Source organism: Haliotis cracherodii, unplaced genomic scaffold (assembly GCF_022045235.1).
Source record: "Haliotis cracherodii isolate W230 unplaced genomic scaffold, xgHalCrac1.p SCAF_1, whole genome shotgun sequence".
NCBI lineage: Eukaryota > Metazoa > Mollusca > Gastropoda > Lepetellida > Haliotidae > Haliotis > Haliotis cracherodii.
In genome coordinates, this window is record NW_027266264.1 from 16,130,364 (window position 1) to 16,151,867 (window position 21,504).

Below are 21,504 nucleotides of genomic sequence, written 5' to 3' on the forward strand. Positions count from 1 at the left end.
GATTTGTTTGTGTTTACCTGTTGGTTGGAAACAGGACCATTTTTGTATACCTCACAGATTGAGGTATACATGCTCCTGTTGTTGTATATCTCACAGATGTAGGGATACAAGAATCAAAATCATTTTAACCCAAAACACATTTTTTCACACAGAATCACACATATTGGAAGTTACACATGTTGTTTCAAGTGAAAATTTGCTTTGAGATAAATTGGGAATATTTTTCCTTTCTTTTCAAAAACATGTTTAAGTGTGAAATATTGATAAAAAAATTCAGATAAATGTGGTATTTCTCTGAATGTTTAATAAGCATATCTATCATGTCACAAAATGAAAATTAATAGACAATTCAAAACTAATTGATAAGATGTAATATTCTTCATAAACCATTCCAAAATATTTTGTTTTTCTAAAATGCCATCATCTGTTATTTTCTTGACACATGTTGTAAAGTATTATTTTTGCTATTTATGATTGACTGATCGTCCATTATTTTCATGCCAATATTTTTTTTATGTGAAAATCAGTTATGATTAATGAATTCATACTGGATTATTGCTATTCAGAAAACGTAACATTTAGCAACCAGGTCCTTGACATTAATAAACATTAACAGTTGATGCTACTGGCCCTCACTCAATAGTTCCACATTCACTCAATAACCTGATAACAGAGATGAAACCTCATTTTTAGGGTTTTTCAGTATTTTGTTTGCCTAACATTCATGGATGTTATTTTGTATGTAATCTTTATACATAAATTGATTTTTTCATTAATATGCATTACTCAGTGTGTCATATCACTCACCCATCAGCTAATCAAACATCCAAAGGCAATTTTCTTTGACTGCAATTGTGCATCATGACACATTTAATTATATTTATTTATGCCCTAATGAAGCAATAGATAGAAATTTTGTTTGATTACATATCAAATTATAACATCATTGTCCACATTCCTCATTAGAAACACATTTGAACATATCTGAATATTAATAATTTTCGATACTGATAAAGTTGAATGGAAGGTGAAAGAATAAGGTCAAGTTTGGTAGTTATGTATTCTGTATTAATCGTTTGCATAATACAAACATCAGTTAAATTATTATACTATTCTAAATGTTGATTTGTTAAGCCATTTTAAACTTTTGTCACCCTGGGATTTTTTTGAAAGAAATAATACATTGTGTTGAAGATTGATATCATTTTGATAATGGTAATGGGATACAGATGATGAAAAGATGATTATTTTGAATTAAGATAGTGTGCTCTTACCACATGTGATCATGGCGGTGATGTGTTAGCTTTATACAGAAGATGTGTGGCAAGTATTGTTGATGGAGGAGTCAGAGATGGTTGTGTTGTCTGAATGAGACTGTATTCCATGCTGTGCAGAAAGTTGCAGAGAATCGAAGTAACTCTAAATATTTTTGTAATATTTTAATGTACAAAATCAATAAATATTCACAATTATGTCTGTTTTCAGTATTTTATTGACCCGTGAAGATCTGGGGTAGAATAGGTCTTCAGCAATCCATGCAGTTGTTAGAGGTGACTAACGTGATCGGGTGGTCAGACTCGCTGACTGGTGCATGTCATCGTATCCCAATTGTGTGGATTAATGCTCATGATGTCAATCACTGGATTGGTCCACACTCGATTATTTACAGATCGCTGTTGTATAGCTGGAATATTGATGAGTGCGGCGTTAAACAAGAAACAAGCAAACAAAGTTGTTTATGTGACTGTACAGACAGTAAGGTCAACAAATTGCTGTTCCTGGACCAGGGGGAGCATGGTGGCCCAGTTATCACAGGCGCTGCAATGCAGACTTGAGAGTCTTTAGCACGCCAGAAACCCATGAGGCTGAATCAAGTACTGTTCAAGGCAGCGTTAAACCAAACTCTCTCACTCATACGCCAGATACAGTTGTTTTATCAGGGAGCGAGTGAGTGAGTATCGTTTTACACCGCTTTTAGCAATATTCCAGCATTGTCACTGCAGGGGACACCAGAAATTTGCTTCACACATTGTACTCATGTTGTCAGTCGAACCTGGATCTTCTCTTGGCAGACACCTGCCGTCACGTGGTCAGAGACTCTAGTTGGGTCACCACCCCCTTACTCCGTTGTTGACGCAGAACGTCGTGAGATGTTTACATCAGTGGAAAGAGTGGTTACTGAAACCCCTACACCTGATGTTTTGTCCCCCCGATTGTACTACTGACACACTGGAAAACAGGACACGAATGTCACCGCCTTCTCTCACACATCTGCACTTACTGACCCCTCTGCTCCATCTGGCCCTTAATCTGCTCCATCTGGCCCTTCTGCCCTTACTGTCCCATCTTGCCCTTAATCTGCTCCATCTGGCCCTTAATCTGCCCCATCTGGCCCTTAATCTGCTCCATCTGGCCCTTCTGCTCCATCTGCCCTTAGTGTCCTCTCTGCCCCATCTGGCCCTTAATCTGCTCCATCCGGCCCTTCTGCTCCATCTGCCCTTACTGTCCTCTCTGCCCCATCTGGCCCTTAATCTACTCCATCTGGCCCTTCTGCTCCATCTGCCCTTACTGTCCTCTCTGCCCCATCTGGCCCTTAATCTACTCCATCTGGCCCTTCTGCTCCATCTGCCCTTAGTGTCCTCTCTGCCCCATCTGGCCCTTAATCTGCTCCATCTGGCCCTTAATTTGCTCCATCTGCCCTTAGTGTCCTCTCTGCTCCATCTGGCCCTTAATCTGCTCCATCTTGCCCTTCTGCTCCATCTGCCCTTACTGTCCTCTCTGCTCCATCTGGCCCTTAATCTGCTCCATCTTGCCCTTCTGCTCCATCTGCCCTTACTGTCCTCTCTGCCCCATCTGGCCCTTAATCTACTCCATCTGGCCCTTCTGCTCCATCTGCCCTTAGTGTCCTCTCTGCCCCATCTGGCCCTTAATCTGCTCCATCTGGCCCTTAATCTGCTCCATCTGCCCTTAGTGTCCTCTCTGCTCCATCTGGCCCTTAATCTGCTCCATCTTGCCCTTCTGCTCCATCTGCCCTTACTGTCCTCTCTGCTCCATCTGGCCCTTAATCTGCTCCATCTGGCCCTTCTGCTCCATCTGCCCTTACTGTCCTCTCTGCTCCATCTGGCCCTTAATCTGCTCCATCTGCCCTTACTGTCCTCTCTGCCCCATCTGGCCCTTAATCTGCTCCATCTGTCTCTTCTGCTCCATCTGCCCTTACTGTCCTCTCTGCCCCTTAATCTGCTCCATCTGGCCCTTAATCTGCTCCGTCTGGCCCTTCTGCTCATCTGCCCTTACTGTCCTCTCTGCCCATACTGTCCTCTCTGCCCCATCTGGCCCTTAATCTGCTCCATCTGCCCTTACTGTCCTCTCTGCCCCATCTGGCCCTTAATCTGCTCCATCTGTCTCTTCTGCTCCATCTGCCCTTACTGTCCTCTCTGCCCCTTAATCTGCTCCATCTGGCCCTTAATCTGCTCCATCTTGCCCTTCTGCTCCATCTGCCCTTACTGTCCTCTCTGCCCAATCTGGCCCTTAATCTGCCCCATCTGGCCCTTCTGCTCCATCTGCCCATACTGTCCTCTCTGCCCCATCTGGCCCTTAATCTGCTCCATCTGAACTTACTGTCCTCTCTGCCCCATCTGGCCCTTAATCTGCTCCATCTGGCCCTTAATCTGCTCCATCTGCCCATACTGTCCTCTCTGCCCCATCCGGCCCTTAATCTGCTCCATCTGGCCCTTAATCTGCTCCATCTGGCCCTTCTGCTCCATCTGCCCTTACTGTCCTCTCTGCCCCATCTGGCCCTTAATCTGCCCCATCTGGCCCTTCTGCTCCATCTGCCCTTACTGTCCTCTCTGCTCCATCTGGCCCTTAATCTGCTCCATCTGCCCTTACTGTCCTCTCTGCTCCATCTGGCCCTTCTGCTCCATCTGCCCTTACTGTCCTCTCTGCTCCATCTGGCCCTTAATCTGCTCCATCTTGCCCTTCTGCTCCATCTGCCCTTACTGTCCTCTCTGCCCCATCTGGCCCTTAATCTACTCCATCTGGCCCTTCTGCTCCATCTGCCCTTAGTGTCCTCTCTGCCCCATCTGGCCCTTAATCTGCTCCATCTGGCCCTTAATCTGCTCCATCTGCCCTTAGTGTCCTCTCTGCTCCATCTGGCCCTTAATCTGCTCCATCTTGCCCTTCTGCTCCATCTGCCCTTACTGTCCTCTCTGCTCCATCTGGCCCTTAATCTGCTCCATCTGGCCCTTCTGCTCCATCTGCCCTTACTGTCCTCTCTGCTCCATCTGGCCCTTAATCTGCTCCATCTGCCCTTACTGTCCTCTCTGCCCCATCTGGCCCTTAATCTGCTCCATCTGTCTCTTCTGCTCCATCTGCCCTTACTGTCCTCTCTGCCCCTTAATCTGCTCCATCTGGCCCTTAATCTGCTCCGTCTGGCCCTTCTGCTCATCTGCCCTTACTGTCCTCTCTGCCCATACTGTCCTCTCTGCCCCATCTGGCCCTTAATCTGCTCCATCTGCCCTTACTGTCCTCTCTGCCCCATCTGGCCCTTAATCTGCTCCATCTGTCTCTTCTGCTCCATCTGCCCTTACTGTCCTCTCTGCCCCTTAATCTGCTCCATCTGGCCCTTAATCTGCTCCATCTTGCCCTTCTGCTCCATCTGCCCTTACTGTCCTCTCTGCCCAATCTGGCCCTTAATCTGCCCCATCTGGCCCTTCTGCTCCATCTGCCCATACTGTCCTCTCTGCCCCATCTGGCCCTTAATCTGCTCCATCTGAACTTACTGTCCTCTCTGCCCCATCTGGCCCTTAATCTGCTCCATCTGGCCCTTAATCTGCTCCATCTGCCCATACTGTCCTCTCTGCCCCATCCGGCCCTTAATCTGCTCCATCTGGCCCTTAATCTGCTCCATCTGGCCCTTCTGCTCCATCTGCCCTTACTGTCCTCTCTGCCCCATCTGGCCCTTAATCTGCCCCATCTGGCCCTTCTGCTCCATCTGCCCTTACTGTCCTCTCTGCTCCATCTGGCCCTTAATCTGCTCCATCTGCCCTTACTGTCCTCTCTGCTCCATCTGGCCCTTCTGCTCCATCTGCCCTTACTGTCCTCTCTGCTCCATCTGGCCCTTAATCTGCCCCATCTGGCCCTTAATCTGCTCCATCTGCCCTTACTGTCCTCTCTGCCCCATCTGGACCCTTATCTGCTCGATCTGGCCCTTAATCTGCTCCATCTGTCCCTTCTGCTCCATATGCCCTTACTGACCCCTCTGCTCCATCTGGCCCTTCTGCTCCATCTGCACTTACTGTCCTCTCTGCCCCATCTGGCCCTTAATCTGCTCCATCTGGCCCTTAATCTGCTCCATCTGCACTTATTGTCCTCTCTGCCCCATCTGGCCCTTAATCTGCTCCATCTGCACTTATTGTCCTCTCTGCCCCATCTGGCCCTTAATCCGCTCCATCTGGCCCTTAATCCGCTCCATCTGCACTTATTGTCCTCTCTGCCCCATCTGGCCCTTAATCCGCTCCATCTGTACTTATTGTCCTCTCTGCCCCATCTGGCCCTTAATCTGCTCCATCTGCACTTATTGTCCTCTCTGCCCCATCTGGCCCTTAATCTACTCCATCTGGCCCTTAATCTGCTCCATCTGCACTTATTGTCCTCTCTGCCCCATCTGGCCCTTAATCTGCTCCATCTGCACTTATTGTCCTCTCTGCCCCATCTGGCCCTTAATCTGCTCCATCTGGCCCTTCTTCTTCACCTGCCCTTACTGTCCTCTATGACCCATTTGGTCCCGGACTGGGACTGCAGCAATGGCCCACAGCCTATTCTGACCCTGAACTGCCCCAGAGTGATATACCTGTACTTTGTAAAAAAAAACATAAGGTTGGTATGAAATACTTATCTTCTCGCTTATTGCCGATGTGACGTTAAACTTAAATCACTCACTCATCCACGCGCAACCTGACTTTCAATGATGACTTGTTTGTGGTGCAAGAAATCGTGATAACATATTTATGCATATGCACTACAATTTAGTTTATCAGGTCAAATGACACATTCCTTTTGTTTTTATCCACAGAACAGGTGACAAGGCCAAAGGCTGAATTGCCTAACTGTGTGGTCGTATGTGCCCTTATGTCAACTATGTGTAACCTATTGTTACAAACTTGATCTCCTGTACATCAATAAGAGAATTAGGATGCTAACTAAATGAATCACATTTTACCTCCTAGGTTTAATTATATATACCAATGTGTGTTTCGTGTCTGTTGTAATGGTGCTTGGACATAGTTAAACGCGGCCTAAACCACTACTTACTCACTCACTCACTCAAACACTGAGATGATGTCAGATAGAAACATTGTGACGAGACTCGGACACGGGTTAGAATAGTTCTCCCAGCTGATACACGACGTTGTCACAACGTTGTGGTAAAGTTGTGGATTGGTAACGTTGTGATACAACGTTGTGACGACGTGAATATAACGTAACACAACGTTAGGCCATGGCGTTGTGACAACAGAAATGGGTGTCCACAGAATAACGTCATATGGATGTAATATCCCCAACGTTACCACAACGTAAACACAACGTTGTCACAACGTGATATTGTCAGCTGGGCTCAGCACGCTCATAGGCTAGTGACGTGGTCGATGTATGTCATGGCTTCTCATGGTATCAACCACTGGTTTGCCTGGTCCAGACGCGATTATTTACAGCCCGGCGTGATATAAACTGCTAGGCAAATGAAAGTATACACCCATGTTTGATGGTGGTAAAAAATTAAACAAACAAGAAATATTTTTTTCTATGGTGTATGTGCTTGATAGTTTAGTTTTGGACCTTAAGTTTGCAGTGTTTTGGCGACTGTTTACAGCCTAGTCACCTTTTGATAACGTTTGTAAGTTTGAGGTCAAATTAAATTTCCAAGTGTATACTTTATTTTGCCCGGCAGTTCAGCTGAACAACAAACTAACAAGACTCGCACACTGGCACAAAGAACTGGCATTATAACATTACGATTTAATCCAGCGCGGTATTTAAGAGAGCTTTTAGCAATATTCCAGCAATATTCCAGCAATATCACGATGGGGGACAGCAGAAATGGGCTTCACACATTGTACCCATGTCGGGACTTCGGCGTGATGAGCGAAGGCTTTAACCATTAGGCCACCCGACCTCCCAGAGAGTGAAGATGTCAGGAATGATCTCCACTTTCACCTCACGGGCTGCCCGCCTTAAGATACCTCCTTACCCACGCCATTTTCTCCTTATCTCAACTTGAACGATGCGTGGACGTTTGTGAACATGTTGAGCCGTTTGTCGAGCAGCATTTGCTGTTTACATTTCACAACTTTTGAGGTACAATCGTGCGTGCTCTTTCTTCCAGGTTTTCAAAGAGCATCATACAGCTCTTCATCAGAAGTTGTTTGATGAAGTATTGCAACATTTGATTTTTTCGAGTGAACAAATGACTTGCCTTTGTATGTGTTTGCGATGGGTGCCATCAGTGGGGCAGGGTATGCTGACCTTTTTACGAACACCTGGTTGATGTTGATTCATAAACACAAGCTCGTCGTATGGTCGGAATCGTACAATCGACTCTTATGAAAGAGAATGAATACATCCTTAGATTTCTTAATAATATGGGCAGGGTTTTGTCGCTTTTATTATTGTTATCAAACCGGATGTGGATGAAATCAGAACACAAACCCTCACGTATGCTATGAGAAGGTGAGGGTTATTCAACCACTCAGGAAGAAATATTCAAGCTATATCGGCGCGGCCTGTGTGGCATCGAGCCTGGACTGGAAGAATGAGCAACGATCCGCTCATTCGGTGCACGATGACCCGCTGTCAAGTCACGCGATCCTCAATGGTCGACTCTTACGACAAGCATTAGCCAAGGGGGATATATTCCACCCCGGAGCCCCACGCAGCCAAACTATGAAGTGAAATATACCCTGAGTTGTTTATTCGAAATGAAACATTACAAGACTTGACCGAACTATTCATCATCGCCATACATGGCATTGTGCTAATTGACTGCGGTGACACGATATAGCTTGACATTATTGTGGTTAATCTACTGCAATTAAAATGGTGATTTAGGTTGTCAAGAAAACTGTTTACTTTCTGGGAACAAACAGAGAACGTGAACACGGTAATGGCACCTAGGCAACAGAGACTTCCGCGAGTTGAGTGAGCTCCGATTTGTCGTGATTGCCGTCTGGTTGGTTTACACCAGATTAATCAAGGGAAAGAGGAAACTAAACACTCAGAAATTAATTCACTTCACACACGCAAAGAAACAGAAATTCTGAATTGGATAAGTCTATCGATTTTCCGCATTGATGGCCCTTCTAACCAGAGATTGTTTCCGATCCTTCCTTCCTGTGGAGAATAATACTCCTCCATGCAGCGACTGCCCGTGTTTATTTCACAGATATACCAGAGCTGCAATAGAATGGCGAGGGTATGCTTTCATGAACTTAAGACGTCAGTATCTGTTAATGTAGAGTTAAAGTGTGAAGGGAGAAAAACAATTGAGAAAGTGATTGTTGTTGAACGCCGCTGTCGGCAGTATTCCTGCTAGATCACGACGAGGTAGATTCGATTCGAGGCCAAACAAACTGGTGATTGAGATTGTGAACAACGATTCATTCGGGCACAAAGCCTGACTACCCAATCTTTATAGAAGCCTCTTTACTACGACGAACATGGGATACTGGAGATTTATTCTGATCTGTAATCCTCACGGGGTGCCTATATGATGAGTTTACAGTGACTTTCACGTCGTAACTAAAAGGCGTGAGTAGCGAGCCAATACGTGACAGCTTAGAGTCTTCTTTCTTGGTCAGCTTTCCCAAACTGAAGATGATACAACCGTGGATAGAACATACAATCTTTCATAGAACATACAGCCGTGACTTGAATAGAACATACAGCCGTGACTTGAATAGAACATTCAGCCGTGACTTGAATAGAACATACAGCCGTGACTTGAATAGAACATACAGCCTTGACTTGAATAGAACATACAGCCGTGACTTGAATAGAACATACAGCCGTGACTTGAATAGAACATACAGCCGTGACTTGAATAGAACATACAGCCGTGACTTGAATAGAACATACAATCGTGACTTGAATAGAACATACAGCCGTGACTTGAATAGAACATACAATCGTGACTTGAATAGAACATACAATCGTGACTTGAAGTAAAGATACAATCGTGGACAGGAAATCCACTCCTGAATAGAATATACAATCGTGACTTGAATAGAACATACAATCTTGACTTGAATAGAACATACAGCCGTGACTTGAATAGAACATACAGCCGTGACTTGAATAGAACATACAATCGTGACTTGAATAGAACATACAGCCGTGACTTGAATAGAACATACAATCGTGACTTGAATAGAACATACAATCGTGACTTGAAGTAAAGATACAATCGTGGACAGGAAATCCACTCCTGAATAGAATATACAATCGTGGACAGATCATACAACCGTGACTTGAATAGAACATATAATCGTGGACAGAAAATACTATCGTGAATAGAACATACAACCGTGAATAGAACATACAATCGCGAATAGAACATACCACCATGAATAGAATATACAACCGTGAATAGAACCTACAATCGCGAATAGAACATACAACCGTGAATAGAACATACAATCGCGAATAGAACATACCACCACAAATAGAATATACAACAATGAATAGAACCTACAATCGCGAATAGAACATACAACCGTGAATAGAACATACAATCGCGAATAGAACATACAACCGTGAATAGAACATACAATCGCGAATAGAACCTACAACCTTGAATAGAACCTACAATCGCGAATAGAACATACCACCATGAATAGAATATACAACCGTGAATAGAACCTACAATCGCGAATAGGACATACCACCATGAATAGAATATACAACCATGAATAGAACCTACAACCATGAATAGAAGATTCAACCGTGAATAGAACATACAACCGTGAATAGAACCTACAATCGCGAATAGAACATACCACCATGAATAGAATATACAACCGTGAATAGAACCTACAATCGCGAATGGAACATACTACCATGAATAGAATATACAACCATGAATAGAACCTACAACCATGAATAGAACATACAACCGTTAATGGAAGATTCAACCGTAAATAGAACATTCAACCATAAATAGAACAAACAACCTTGATGAGAAGATTAAACCGTAAATAGAAAACGTAACCGTGCTCAGAACCTACAGTGGCAGACACAGGACCCGAGACTCCACTGTGTATAGCCCATACAATGAAGGTTATTTTAATTTACTAGGGTATATATTAATATACAATCTAAACTGCCATTGCGCCACTACAATTTCCGATGTCACAGACACGTATATTTACTCAGTATTACTACTACTTAGATCTGATCTCATAATTCTCGCTATGACGAAAGAATATTATGAACTGACAAGGAGTATTGTGTCCAACGCCTTATAATGAGACGACATGTAAAGGTTTTCATTGTGTTGCTTTTTCAGATTTCTGAGCGAATGAGGGAGTTTTGTTTAACGCCGCTTTGAACACTATTCCAGTTATATCACGGCGTGTCAGCTTAATGTGGGAGGAAAGCCCCAAGTGATGCAGGTCTCAGACGTTTACCACTTCGGTGAAACCCACGAGCACGGGTATGGTGATGACAAACCTAGAAACATAATCGGGGCGAACCGGGATTCGAACCCACAAACATAGGTTTCTGGCGTGCCTAAGGGACGCAACTCTGCACGGCGAATCGCGGCGCCTTAGTCGGTTGGGCCACCCGTATCCCCTTCAGATTTCTGAGGTATGGTCACCTGCATCTTAGCCCAGGTCACTGCTTTGCCAGTGATGCAGGATAAAGATTGATGTAAAGCCTGTAGTCGACTATATTTGACGAAAGCCGTGACTGCGTTAGGTCGGGTTTACACCGTATTATATAGGGGACACTAGAAATGGGCTTCACACATTGTACCCATGTGGGGAATAGAACCTGGGCTTAACCAGCCAACGTTTTAATCACTGAGATACCCCACCGCCCATGAAAATAAAAGCCACAAAGCCCTTTCCATATTCATAAGACATTTCTGCTTAAAGCAGTCGATTATACAATTCCGACTTTATCACGTGTGTATATATCATGTATTTATAACTCACTATAAAATAATGATAACACCAGGTGTTCGCGAAACGTTGGGCGTATCCTACCCCATCGGTGGCACGTCACAAATACATGCACAGGCAAGTTAATTATTCACCTGAAAAGCAACACGGAAACATAAGGTACAAGTCAAAATAGCGAATGTCCTCCACATGTCTACCATGAAACGGGGCGGTCGGGTAGCCTAGTGGTTAAAGCGTTCGCTCGTCACCGAAGACCCGGGTTCGATTCCTGACATGGGTACAATGTGTGAAACCCATTTCTGGTGTCCCCCGCCGTGATATTGCTGGAATATTGCTAAAAGCGGCGTAAAACCAAACTCACTCACTACCATAAAACATTCGGTGTTACTGAGGCTTTGAATTATGTAACCTTGATCAAACAATTTCTGAGCAAGAGTCACGAAATATCACGAAATATGCTAAATATGAAAAGTGAATAAGACAGGCGACAACAAATAATGATTTATTCTGGCTAGCATGCATACTCCCACACTAAGTCCCACAATAAAAGACACCACTGCCCAAGAACGCTCGAATGCAGAAAAGCGCCCAAGTGCAACGGAGGTCAGGGGAGATTATCCATTTCCGGTTGCAAATCTTCCCGTCATCAAGCCTTTTATTATGTGAATATTGTTGGGAATATAGACGCTTTGAAATGTATGTCCCATAGACATGGCGTTTTTAGTCTCTAGAGTTGTACAGGAAGGTAATATCGTGAATCCCTGCCTTGAAATACGCTTTATCAGTGAACTATTGATTCAGTGACAGTGACGTATATTACAAAATAGATGGTAGGTTAATATATTGGTATGTAAGGTCAAGGTCATATAGTTATAAGTAAGGCCTTTACGTGTTCAAAGTCTTTAAGGAAATTTGACCTGGTCATTAGAAGGAATCCAAAGGCAAACATGCACACAAAGTGGATGTAACTTACAATCATTGTTTAACTACGATGTTGCCAGAGTATTAAAGGTTGCAGTATATTTGATTTCAAATGAGTTAGAATAGCGAGGAAGTCACGTTAATAGGTGGGGTTATTAAGGGGTGGGGAGTGTTCAACAATTAATTTGAACACTGTTTTAGGGATAGTGAACAAAAACGGGTTCGTGTTGGAGAATATATCCATCTCTCATCACAGGGGATGTGCCCTTGAACAGCTGTGTCGCTAGTGGTCATTGTCCACGCCCTCCTCCAGTAGTGTCCTGATGTCGGTGGTCAGGTCTCCCGGCAAAGTCTTGTAATGATGCCGAGACACGATCCTTCCCCTCTTGTTGATGAGAAACTTCTCAAAATTCCAGCGGACGTCCCAATTTCTGTAGGGCTGATAGTAGATGCCTGGACTATCCGTGTAGAAGACGTCGACGGTGGCGACACAGTATGACTACAGCAGAAACAAGGTAGGATATTGAAAGACATTACTAGAGATAGAGTTAACCTAATTCGTAACCTACAAGAAGGAATATACATTCGACTTGTCCAGAAATGACTAAAAAGCATGTTTGAAGCGGTAGTAAAATCATATGAAACAAAACTGATAAAACTGATCATCACTCATCACACTCTGCCACCTGTTGATTGTGAGAGACAAAATATTTTTTTTCAAAGTATTAGGCGAAATTATTGTTTCCTGTATTCCTGTCAAACTAGTTGGAGTGATTGAGTGAGATGGGTTTAACTCTGCTTTGAACAGTGTTCCAGTTATATCACGGCGTCTTAACTTAATATGGGATGAAAGGCAAAAGTGACGCAGGTCCTAGACGTTTACCATTCGGTGGAACCTACGAGTAGGGTTATGGTGCTGACCACCCTAGAAACATAATCGGAGCGAACCGGGATTCGAACCCACCATCATAGGTTTTTGGCGTGCCCAAGAGACGCACCTCTAAACAGCGAATTCAAAGTCAAAGATCCAGACTACCTTGACATGCGTGTGCAACGCGAGTCAAAGATCAAGCCTACCTTAAGATATGTATACAGAGGATGCTCATTCTCCCCGTTTACTTCGATTTTCTCAAACATGCTGAAGTTCGGCTCAAATCCTTTACCAGGACGAACATACTTCAACGTGTTGAGAATCTCGGTGGCGTTAGCTCCTGGCTCTTGCTAAAAAAAAAGATCAGCCAAAATTTAAAGTCTCGTCGTGCAATTAATTTGGCGTCATGATAATGTAAACATATCACACAGAGAAGAATCATGCACATAGTTTCATACATGTGATTATTAATGACATTTGTGTCTTTTGGGAAATATTAATAAGTTCGTTTTACAGAGTTTATCATCATAAGTGATATTCATATGATAAAGAATAGAGCTGCAGTCGGGACTATTGAAATAGTTCGTTAAATCCGTGTTCGTTATAACCGTGGTCTACTGTATTGCGGCGCATTTATAAGGAAACAGATTTCGGTTGTTGGCTTTTGGTCAAGCTTAGGTTTGTGTGCAATATCAAGGAACAAGGCAATGATGGAATTCTTTTATGGTTCTGCGATTTTGTTATTTGTTGAGTTCAGCTTACCTTCCCAAACTGATTACACGGGAAACCAAGAACCCTGAATCCCCGAAACTCTCTCTGTAATGCATTCAGTCCCAAATATTGAGGAGTTGACCCTCAGAATCCTGCCACGTTGACGATCAGCAGCACCTCGCCTCTGGCACAACAGGAACATATGGATGAACACATGATATAGCCCGTGTGTAGCATTCGTTAGCTTGTCAAGTGTTTGTCGGAAATAAAATGAGATGTTTCAAGATCAATCTAACATTAAGAATTACCAGCCCCAATAACAATGAGACTAAATAACCCCAATAATAACATTGTGACTAACCAACCCCAATCATAACATTGTGACTAACCAACCCCAATCATAACACTGTGACTAACCAACCCCAATCATAACATTGAAACTAACCAACCCCAATCCTAACATTGAAACTAACCCATCCCAATCGTAACATTGTGACTAACCAACCCCAGCCATAACACTGTGACTAACCAACCCCAGCCATAACACTGTGACTAACCAACCCCAATCATAACACTGTGGCTAACCAATCCCAATCCTAACACTGAGCCTTACCAACCCCAATCATAACATTGTGACTAACCAACCCCAATCATAACATTGTGACAAACCAACCCCAATCCTAACACTGTGACTAACCAACCCCAATCCTTACACTGTGACTAACCAACCCGAATTCTAACATTGAAACTAACCAACCCAAATCATAAAATTGTGACTAACCAACCCCAGCCATAACACTGTGACTATCCAACCCCAATCATAACATTGTGACTAACCAACCCCAATCCTAACACTGTGACTAACTAATCCCAATCCTAACATTGAAACTAACCAATCCCAATCATAACATTGTGACTAACCAACCCCAATCATAACACTGTGGCTAACCAATCCCAATCCTATTACTGTGACTTACCAACCCGAATCATAACATTGTGACTAACCAACCCCAATCATAACATTGTGACTTACCAACCCGAATCATAACATTGTGACTAACCAACCCCAATCCTAACATTGAAACTAACCAATCCCAATCATAACATTGTGACTAACCAACCCCAGCCATAACACTGTGACTTACCAACCCCAATCATAACATTGTGACTAACCAACCCCAATCATAACATTGAGACTAACCAACAACCCCAATCATAACATTGTGACTAAGCACCCCAGTCACAACATTGTGACTAACAAACTAAAACAAAATCATAAACAGGGGCGGTCGGGTAGCCTAGTGATAAAGCGTTCACTCGTCACGCCGAAGACCCGGGTTCGATTCCCGACATGGGTACAATGTGTAAAGCCATTTCTGGTGTCCCCTGCTGTGATATACCTGGAAGCGGCGTAAAACCACACTCACCCCAATCATAACATTGTTGCTACTAAATTCCAATGTTATTGGCTCAGACAGAGGCACTAACGACCCATCATCCTGCCGCGGACCCCTCAGTTCGGTGATAACCTTAATAGTACGTCCAGTCCCAAAGGTCTATTCAATAACCATTGGTCCGGGAGCCAATTAATCGGAACAAATCGATTCGTGCAAACTCTAATAAACTATTACCCAGCATAAATGACATTACTTGTGCGTGACATGATAGACACACTTCAGGAACATCAGTACCGCTAGGTAGACACAACGTATAGTGTCAGGCCCCCAGGCACTGTGTACCGATTGTCGTTAGGATCAAGTTGTTCCCACATTGAAGTAAGATATGAAAATGTTAGGTTTTTTCAATTGCAGTTTTGTTCTGATATTTTCTGTGAGCAGATGTTAGTGTTAATGTCTCATTAATTGATGGAAAATCAGTTAAACGCATGTCTTGGTTGAAGGCATCGTACTCCAACATAGCGTGGAACGGTGCGTATGATGCAAATCACAGGATTGTCTGGCTCGATTATTTTCAGACCTCCGTCATCAAGCTGGACAAATGCTGAGTGTGGTGTTGAACAACAAACAAAATTATTCACTGCCAACTCTGGGTTGTACGGGTAATGGAGCTAAGTATATTTTACACAAAAATATGTTTATGATAAGTTAACCCAACTCGGATAGGCTCTCTGTCATAGCGGCAATGCAAGTTTGAATGCATGTGCGATTTAGGCCAATGATCTGTTAACACAATGAGAGGGAAACAGTTTGGGTTAAAGGGGCACTGATCTAACGCAATTCCCCGGGACTGGTTGTTGCCTTTGTTATTGTTTTTTCCCAGTGAGTACCCGGATGTAGAGCAGAAATCTAGACTAGCTCGCGACCTCTGTTGCGCCATTCGTAAGCGCATCAGTCACTTTTATGGATACCGGTAGTAATAAGAGCGTATGGTCACATTGATCAACAAAATGAAATACAGTTTTCAGTGATGGACTTGACAATAGATACATACATGTACATGCGTGCACATTCAAGTATCACAAAAACGCTATTCTGCAAGCATCGCTAAAACTTCTAAGATTCATGCAAATTATTGCCATTGGTGACAATTTAACTTTCCCTTCGTTTCCTTTACACATCTCTACAAGGAGCCTTGCATACATTCATGAGTATAAGTCTGTGTCCATACCATACGTTCATGAATTTCGCTCTTTTAATATTTTTATTTAATATGGATTTGGCAATTTTGATCAATGAAATCTAGACTGGTTTTTATCACGTTATATGCAGATAGTCCGCAGTCCAGGGGCATGGCTATATCCATCCATGCCACGGACGTCAAACATATATACTAGTATCCCACAAAGATAAAGTATACCGACTCCGAGACGACCAGTTCTTGTTTTATCCCATTAATATCCGAGCGCCAGATAATGTAAAAAGTACCATCTTTTAATAAACGTCTTTTGGTATGACGCGGCCTGGGATCGAACCAACGATCTTCCGCTCTCCGTGCAGACGCAATATCCACAAGACACATTAGTTGTAAGCTAATTTCTTTGAATTCTTTATTCAGTACAGTACAGGCCACAGGCCCTTTGTACAAAATGTATGGCATATTTAGGGCAACAGTCACAATGAAAAAATACGTGTTCTCTCTTCTTTACTGTGATACAGATATTTAGCGATATTAATAATCAGCTTTCTGTTGGTTGTAGATAAAAGAATATTAAACTTATGGACATTTGGATGTAGATAATATTTTGAAGGAATATAGAGATGGCGTAGGTGAGAAATTTGAATATTTCTATGGCATTATAAAATGCACTTCAGCAAGTCTTCACGTCCTAGTGAAACCCCCTGTACGTCTAAATCATATTTAAGAGGATGCCAACCCCCACAAAGTCTGGGCATCCGGCATGCCACTTAATTTGTCTTGGCATCCATCTTAAAAACTTTGACTCGCATCAATGTACATGGCTAGTACGAGTACATTAGACTGGTATTGTCTCACAGATTGCATGGTCATGCGTGCTCATGCGTCTAATACAAATATTTTAGTGATTTGTCACTCTTTGCCCGCAAAAGAGACGAAACAATAAATTCGACTTTGAAATATTGGCATCCGCATACCAGATAAACAATTCATGACATCCAGAGTATTGCCTAACGGCATCCGGATTTGCGAGGATTTACGGAATCTTTGAAATCGAGAGTTTAACTTACCGAAACTGTGACAGACTCGTTGGCGTCCCCGTTTGAAGGTCATTAAGCGTAAAATTGTACACTGACTGGGACGAATCGTCTGACTGATAGCATGACACTTTTCTCTCACCAGGTGGCGGTATATAGTATGCGCTCGCACCGCCGCAGCAGACGACAACGGCAGTGCAAAACACGTTCTTACGGAATTTTTGAAATCGAGAGTTTAACTTACCGAAACTGTGACAGACTCGTTGGCGTCCCCGTTTGAAGGTCATTAAGCGTAAAATTGTACACTGACTGGGACGAATCGTCTGACTGATAGCATGACACTTTCCTCTCACCAGGTGGCGGTATATAATACGCGCTCGCACCGCCGCAGCAGACGACAACGGCAGCGCAAAACACGTGCAACAGCATTGCACGTGCAACTGCCTCGCGCAGTATCCGTCTGTGACTATAGACTTTTCACTAATGCCACTGAATAACGCGTTCCTTATATCCGACTTGACGAGGCTGATAACGCTGATGAGATCCACATGGCAGGGTATAAATTGGTTCTTTCATTCCCAAAGTCACGATTTATGGCCATTGTGATTCATATCACCGTAAGCTGTTTGCAAGGGTCAACACTGTTTACGAAAACCTCGACTACGTATCTCAACACCCCAGTAAGGTCATGGGAACATGTTTTCAGGTTAATTAGATATCGGAACGGTTGTAAAGATAAAAGAAGATAAAAAACGAGTTTTTTTAATCCAAACTTTATATAGTGACCAGTAAGTATCCGATATGAAAGAGGATGAAATAAAATCCAAGGCTGATCAGAGATTAAATACTTCATGATTGCGAAAAGGGTACGTTTATCTTGTGCCTTGTCAGGAATTAACGGGTAAGGATTTTTATATAATCTCAAACACATTATCTACAATGTTTGGAATCATCAGAGGCAGATGGTTTGGAATATGACAATCAGGTAAAAACCTACATTGTATGATTTTGAATTTAAAAGTTAACCACTTGAAATATGAAAAAAAGAAATTTCACGGTTTTAATTTTTTTTTACTTTTTTACATTGATACATGTACTAACCAAGAACAATGAAGCCATGGTTGACACTTAAACGTGACCAATTTGACGCAGCTTGCGGACTCACTTGATACTTTAGTCATATGATGCTGACATGGCACATGGAAATATTAGAGTGTTAAGGGATTGACAACGGTGTCTCTGTACATAGTCATGCAGTTTCCATTCTTAAGACAGAATTAATGCAATGTGATACCTGGCCGACGGAGTATCATCGCGATGTTGGTCGTTGCAAACGCTGCCAACAAATGTTTTGCTTGGTCACGTTTCCTTTATGTACAGTCATTGATTTGGAATATTGCTGACTGATGTAAAGGAATATCCGTGCACATTGCAGAACACCAAAAGACCAGCCACTAACGTTTTGATTGTTTGTTGTTTAACACCGCACTCAGCAATATTACAACTTTATGACGGCAGTCTGTAAATAATCGAGTCTGGACCAGACAATCCAGTGACTGACATCATGAACACCGATCCAAGCAATTTGGATACGAAGACATGCATCAACCAAATCAGCGAGCCTGACCAACCGATCCCTATTAGTCGCCTCTTACGACAAGCATAGACCCCTTTACGGCAAGCATGGGTTGCTGAAGACCTAGTCTATCCCGGATCTTCTTGGGTCGCCATAAACGTTGTGATATCGACGCGGTTGTGTCCCTTACATCAACCAGTGACAGCAATGATGTCAAATTCAATTCCATATTTTGACTTGTACCATACGTTAACGTAAACAATTGATTTGCCTTTGCATGTGTTTATGACGGGTGCACATGTGGGCAGGATACTTCCACCTTTACACGAACATCTGGTATCATCTCCATTTGATGCTTATTATGATCGAGATTTGTTATGTTTATGTAAAAGGTTTTATCACTTTATTTATGATTATTGTAACAGCTTTTGTCGCTGTTTTGCAAGTGGCTCTTTAGTTTTATTGGTGTCTGGAAAGGAATTTAGAGCTTCAGTAATAAATATTTGTCCTGACTGCAAATGAGGATACATTTGAAGATTGAGAAATCAGTGGTGCTGTCTGACATCGTCACCGTTAACAGCGAACCACCCACAACGCTGTGTAGTCTGCAAACGTTCCAAGTAGACGTTGAACTGTTTCTGATGTTACTGCTACTATTTGCGTCACTTGTTTAGGTATGTCTTAAGTAAATTGAAACTACTGGCCCGACATGAGATCTACCAGACACGGGCCGACGGGCAGGTGCTTATAAATATTTCCAACACTGGTAATTGTAAATAGTGCCATTTCAGAGAATGGGACATTGCTCCTGTTAATTTAGGGTATTCATTGACAATTACTGTATTCATACACATTCCAACATGTGAGTAATTGAGCGGATATGGTTTCACGCTGCTTTTCGTAAATTCCAGCCACATCACGACGGAAACCCCCGGGCTTTCGGTTGACGATTGAACGCTTTAACCACGAGTCTACCCCAAATGTACGGAAGCTTATTATGATAAACTCGGAATCGAACAATCAAGATTGAAATAGCTTTTGTCGCTTTTCTTGCACATTAATCCTGACCTAATACTGTGTCAAAGTCTCAAGTGACTGAGTGAGTGAGTTTAATTTAACGTTTCATTGACATTATTTCAGCCATATAGCGACGATGACCCTGACTTGCAAACTATTAAGTATTGCTTTTTTAATTTACTTAAGACAAACCTAAACAAGGGACGCAAATAATAGCAGTAACATTAGAAACAGTTCAACGTCTACTTGGAACGTTTGCAGACTACTCAGCGTTGTGGGTGGTTCGCAGTTAACGATGACGATGTCAGACAGGACCACTGATTTCTCAATCTTCAAATGTATCCTCATTTGCAGACAGGACAAATATTTATTACTGAAGCTCTAAATTCCTCTCCAGATACCAGTAAAACTAAAGAGCCACTTGCAAACTGTCGGCATCTGAGCATAGCTCCTTGCCTAAGCACCACATGCATGGCTGTTGACGTAAGCCAAGGATGTCTTCTCGACTCATCCCAGTACTTTGTTTACAGGGTGAGTATTTATGCCAGAAATTAACATTCATTTAGACAGTAAACATTTGTTAATTTCTTGGCAAAGGGGCTATAGTTTTCTGTTCGCGCAACAGATGTGTGTGCTTACTCGGTTAAAAATGGAGTTGTTCATCTTTATAGTGTTTCTGCTGAGGTTAGGGGTTTTATCAGCACACACCTGGCATGGTTTCGTTCGCCGTATAAACCGACTAATTATAACCATTCGCTGCGTCATTTGTATACGGTCTACACAGAACATAAATACAAAGCGATTCCGGTAATAGTGTCATTAAATGAAGCAATTATTATACTGAGTGAAGCAATGTCGTACATCCCGACAGAGCCATTATCAGATATATCTGAATATGGGCTTTGTTCCCGAACACCTATGAAAAATAAATAGCTCACGTTCGGCAGGCATATAAATTTTTTAGAATTTGTGAGTTGTCAAATCGTGTTGCTACGACAGAACCCATCCCGTGCTAATGGTAACTGTTTAGGTCAAAGGTCATCATGGTTATCCTGCAATCTGGAAGGATACTTTTCAGCCATAGGTCTGAGTAGGGATTTACAATAGGGATCCACTGATGTTTACATCTACGGATATACGCATGGGTATCATTAAGAACTCGGGTAAGGGATACCCGGATTATAGAGGGGCTGGTATCATCAAAGATGTCCGGTAACAGACACCCGGATTATAGAGGGGCTGGTATCATCAAAGATATCCGGTAACGGATACCCGGATTCTAGAGCGTCTGGTATCACCAAAGATGTCCGGCGACGTATTCCCGGATTCTAGAGGGTCTGGTATCTTTAAAGATGTCCGGTAACAGATACCCGTATTATAGAGGGTCTGGTATCATCAAAGATATCCGGTAACGGATACCCGGATTCTAGAGCGTCTGGTATCACCAAAGATGTCCGGCGACGTATTCCCGGATTCTAGAGGGCCTGATATCTTCAAAGATGTCCGGTAACGGGTATTCGGATTCTAGAGGGTCTGGTATCTTCAAAGATGTCCGGAAACCCGGATTCTAAAGCGTCTGGTATCTTCAATGGTGTC

At 43.0% G+C, this 21,504-nt stretch overlaps 2 protein-coding genes and 1 long non-coding RNA gene across 5 annotated transcripts in view; 1 reads left to right on the forward strand and 2 right to left on the reverse strand.

Annotated features, from left to right (window-relative positions):
- LOC139473568 (uncharacterized) overlaps positions 1 to 21,504 on the reverse strand; it is a 481,685-nt gene that overhangs the window by 429,931 nt on the left and 30,250 nt on the right. The gene's annotated exons all lie outside the window — the stretch shown is intronic.
- On the reverse strand, positions 11,670 to 17,806 carry LOC139460879 (glutathione peroxidase-like). Of its 2 annotated transcripts, none has more exons than XM_071242364.1 (4): positions 17,560 to 17,806; positions 13,735 to 13,867; positions 13,179 to 13,322; positions 11,670 to 12,600 (listed from the first exon to the last, which is right to left on the reverse strand). In XM_071242364.1, exons 1-4 carry the CDS (start codon positions 17,742 to 17,744, stop codon positions 12,385 to 12,387), a joined length of 678 nt encoding a protein of 225 aa, XP_071098465.1. In that variant the 5' UTR covers positions 17,745 to 17,806; the 3' UTR covers positions 11,670 to 12,384. The 2 variants fall into 2 exon arrangements, with proteins under 2 accessions (XP_071098465.1, XP_071098458.1); XM_071242357.1 differs by having other exon boundaries at positions 17,349 to 17,701.
- The window catches only part of LOC139473538 (solute carrier organic anion transporter family member 4C1-like), a 75,098-nt gene continuing 74,000 nt past the window's right edge, over positions 20,407 to 21,504 (forward strand). The window contains exon 1 of the mRNA XM_071256206.1: positions 20,407 to 20,439. The gene's annotated coding sequence lies outside the window, so the exon portion shown is untranslated. The remainder of the gene's footprint in view (positions 20,440 to 21,504) is intronic.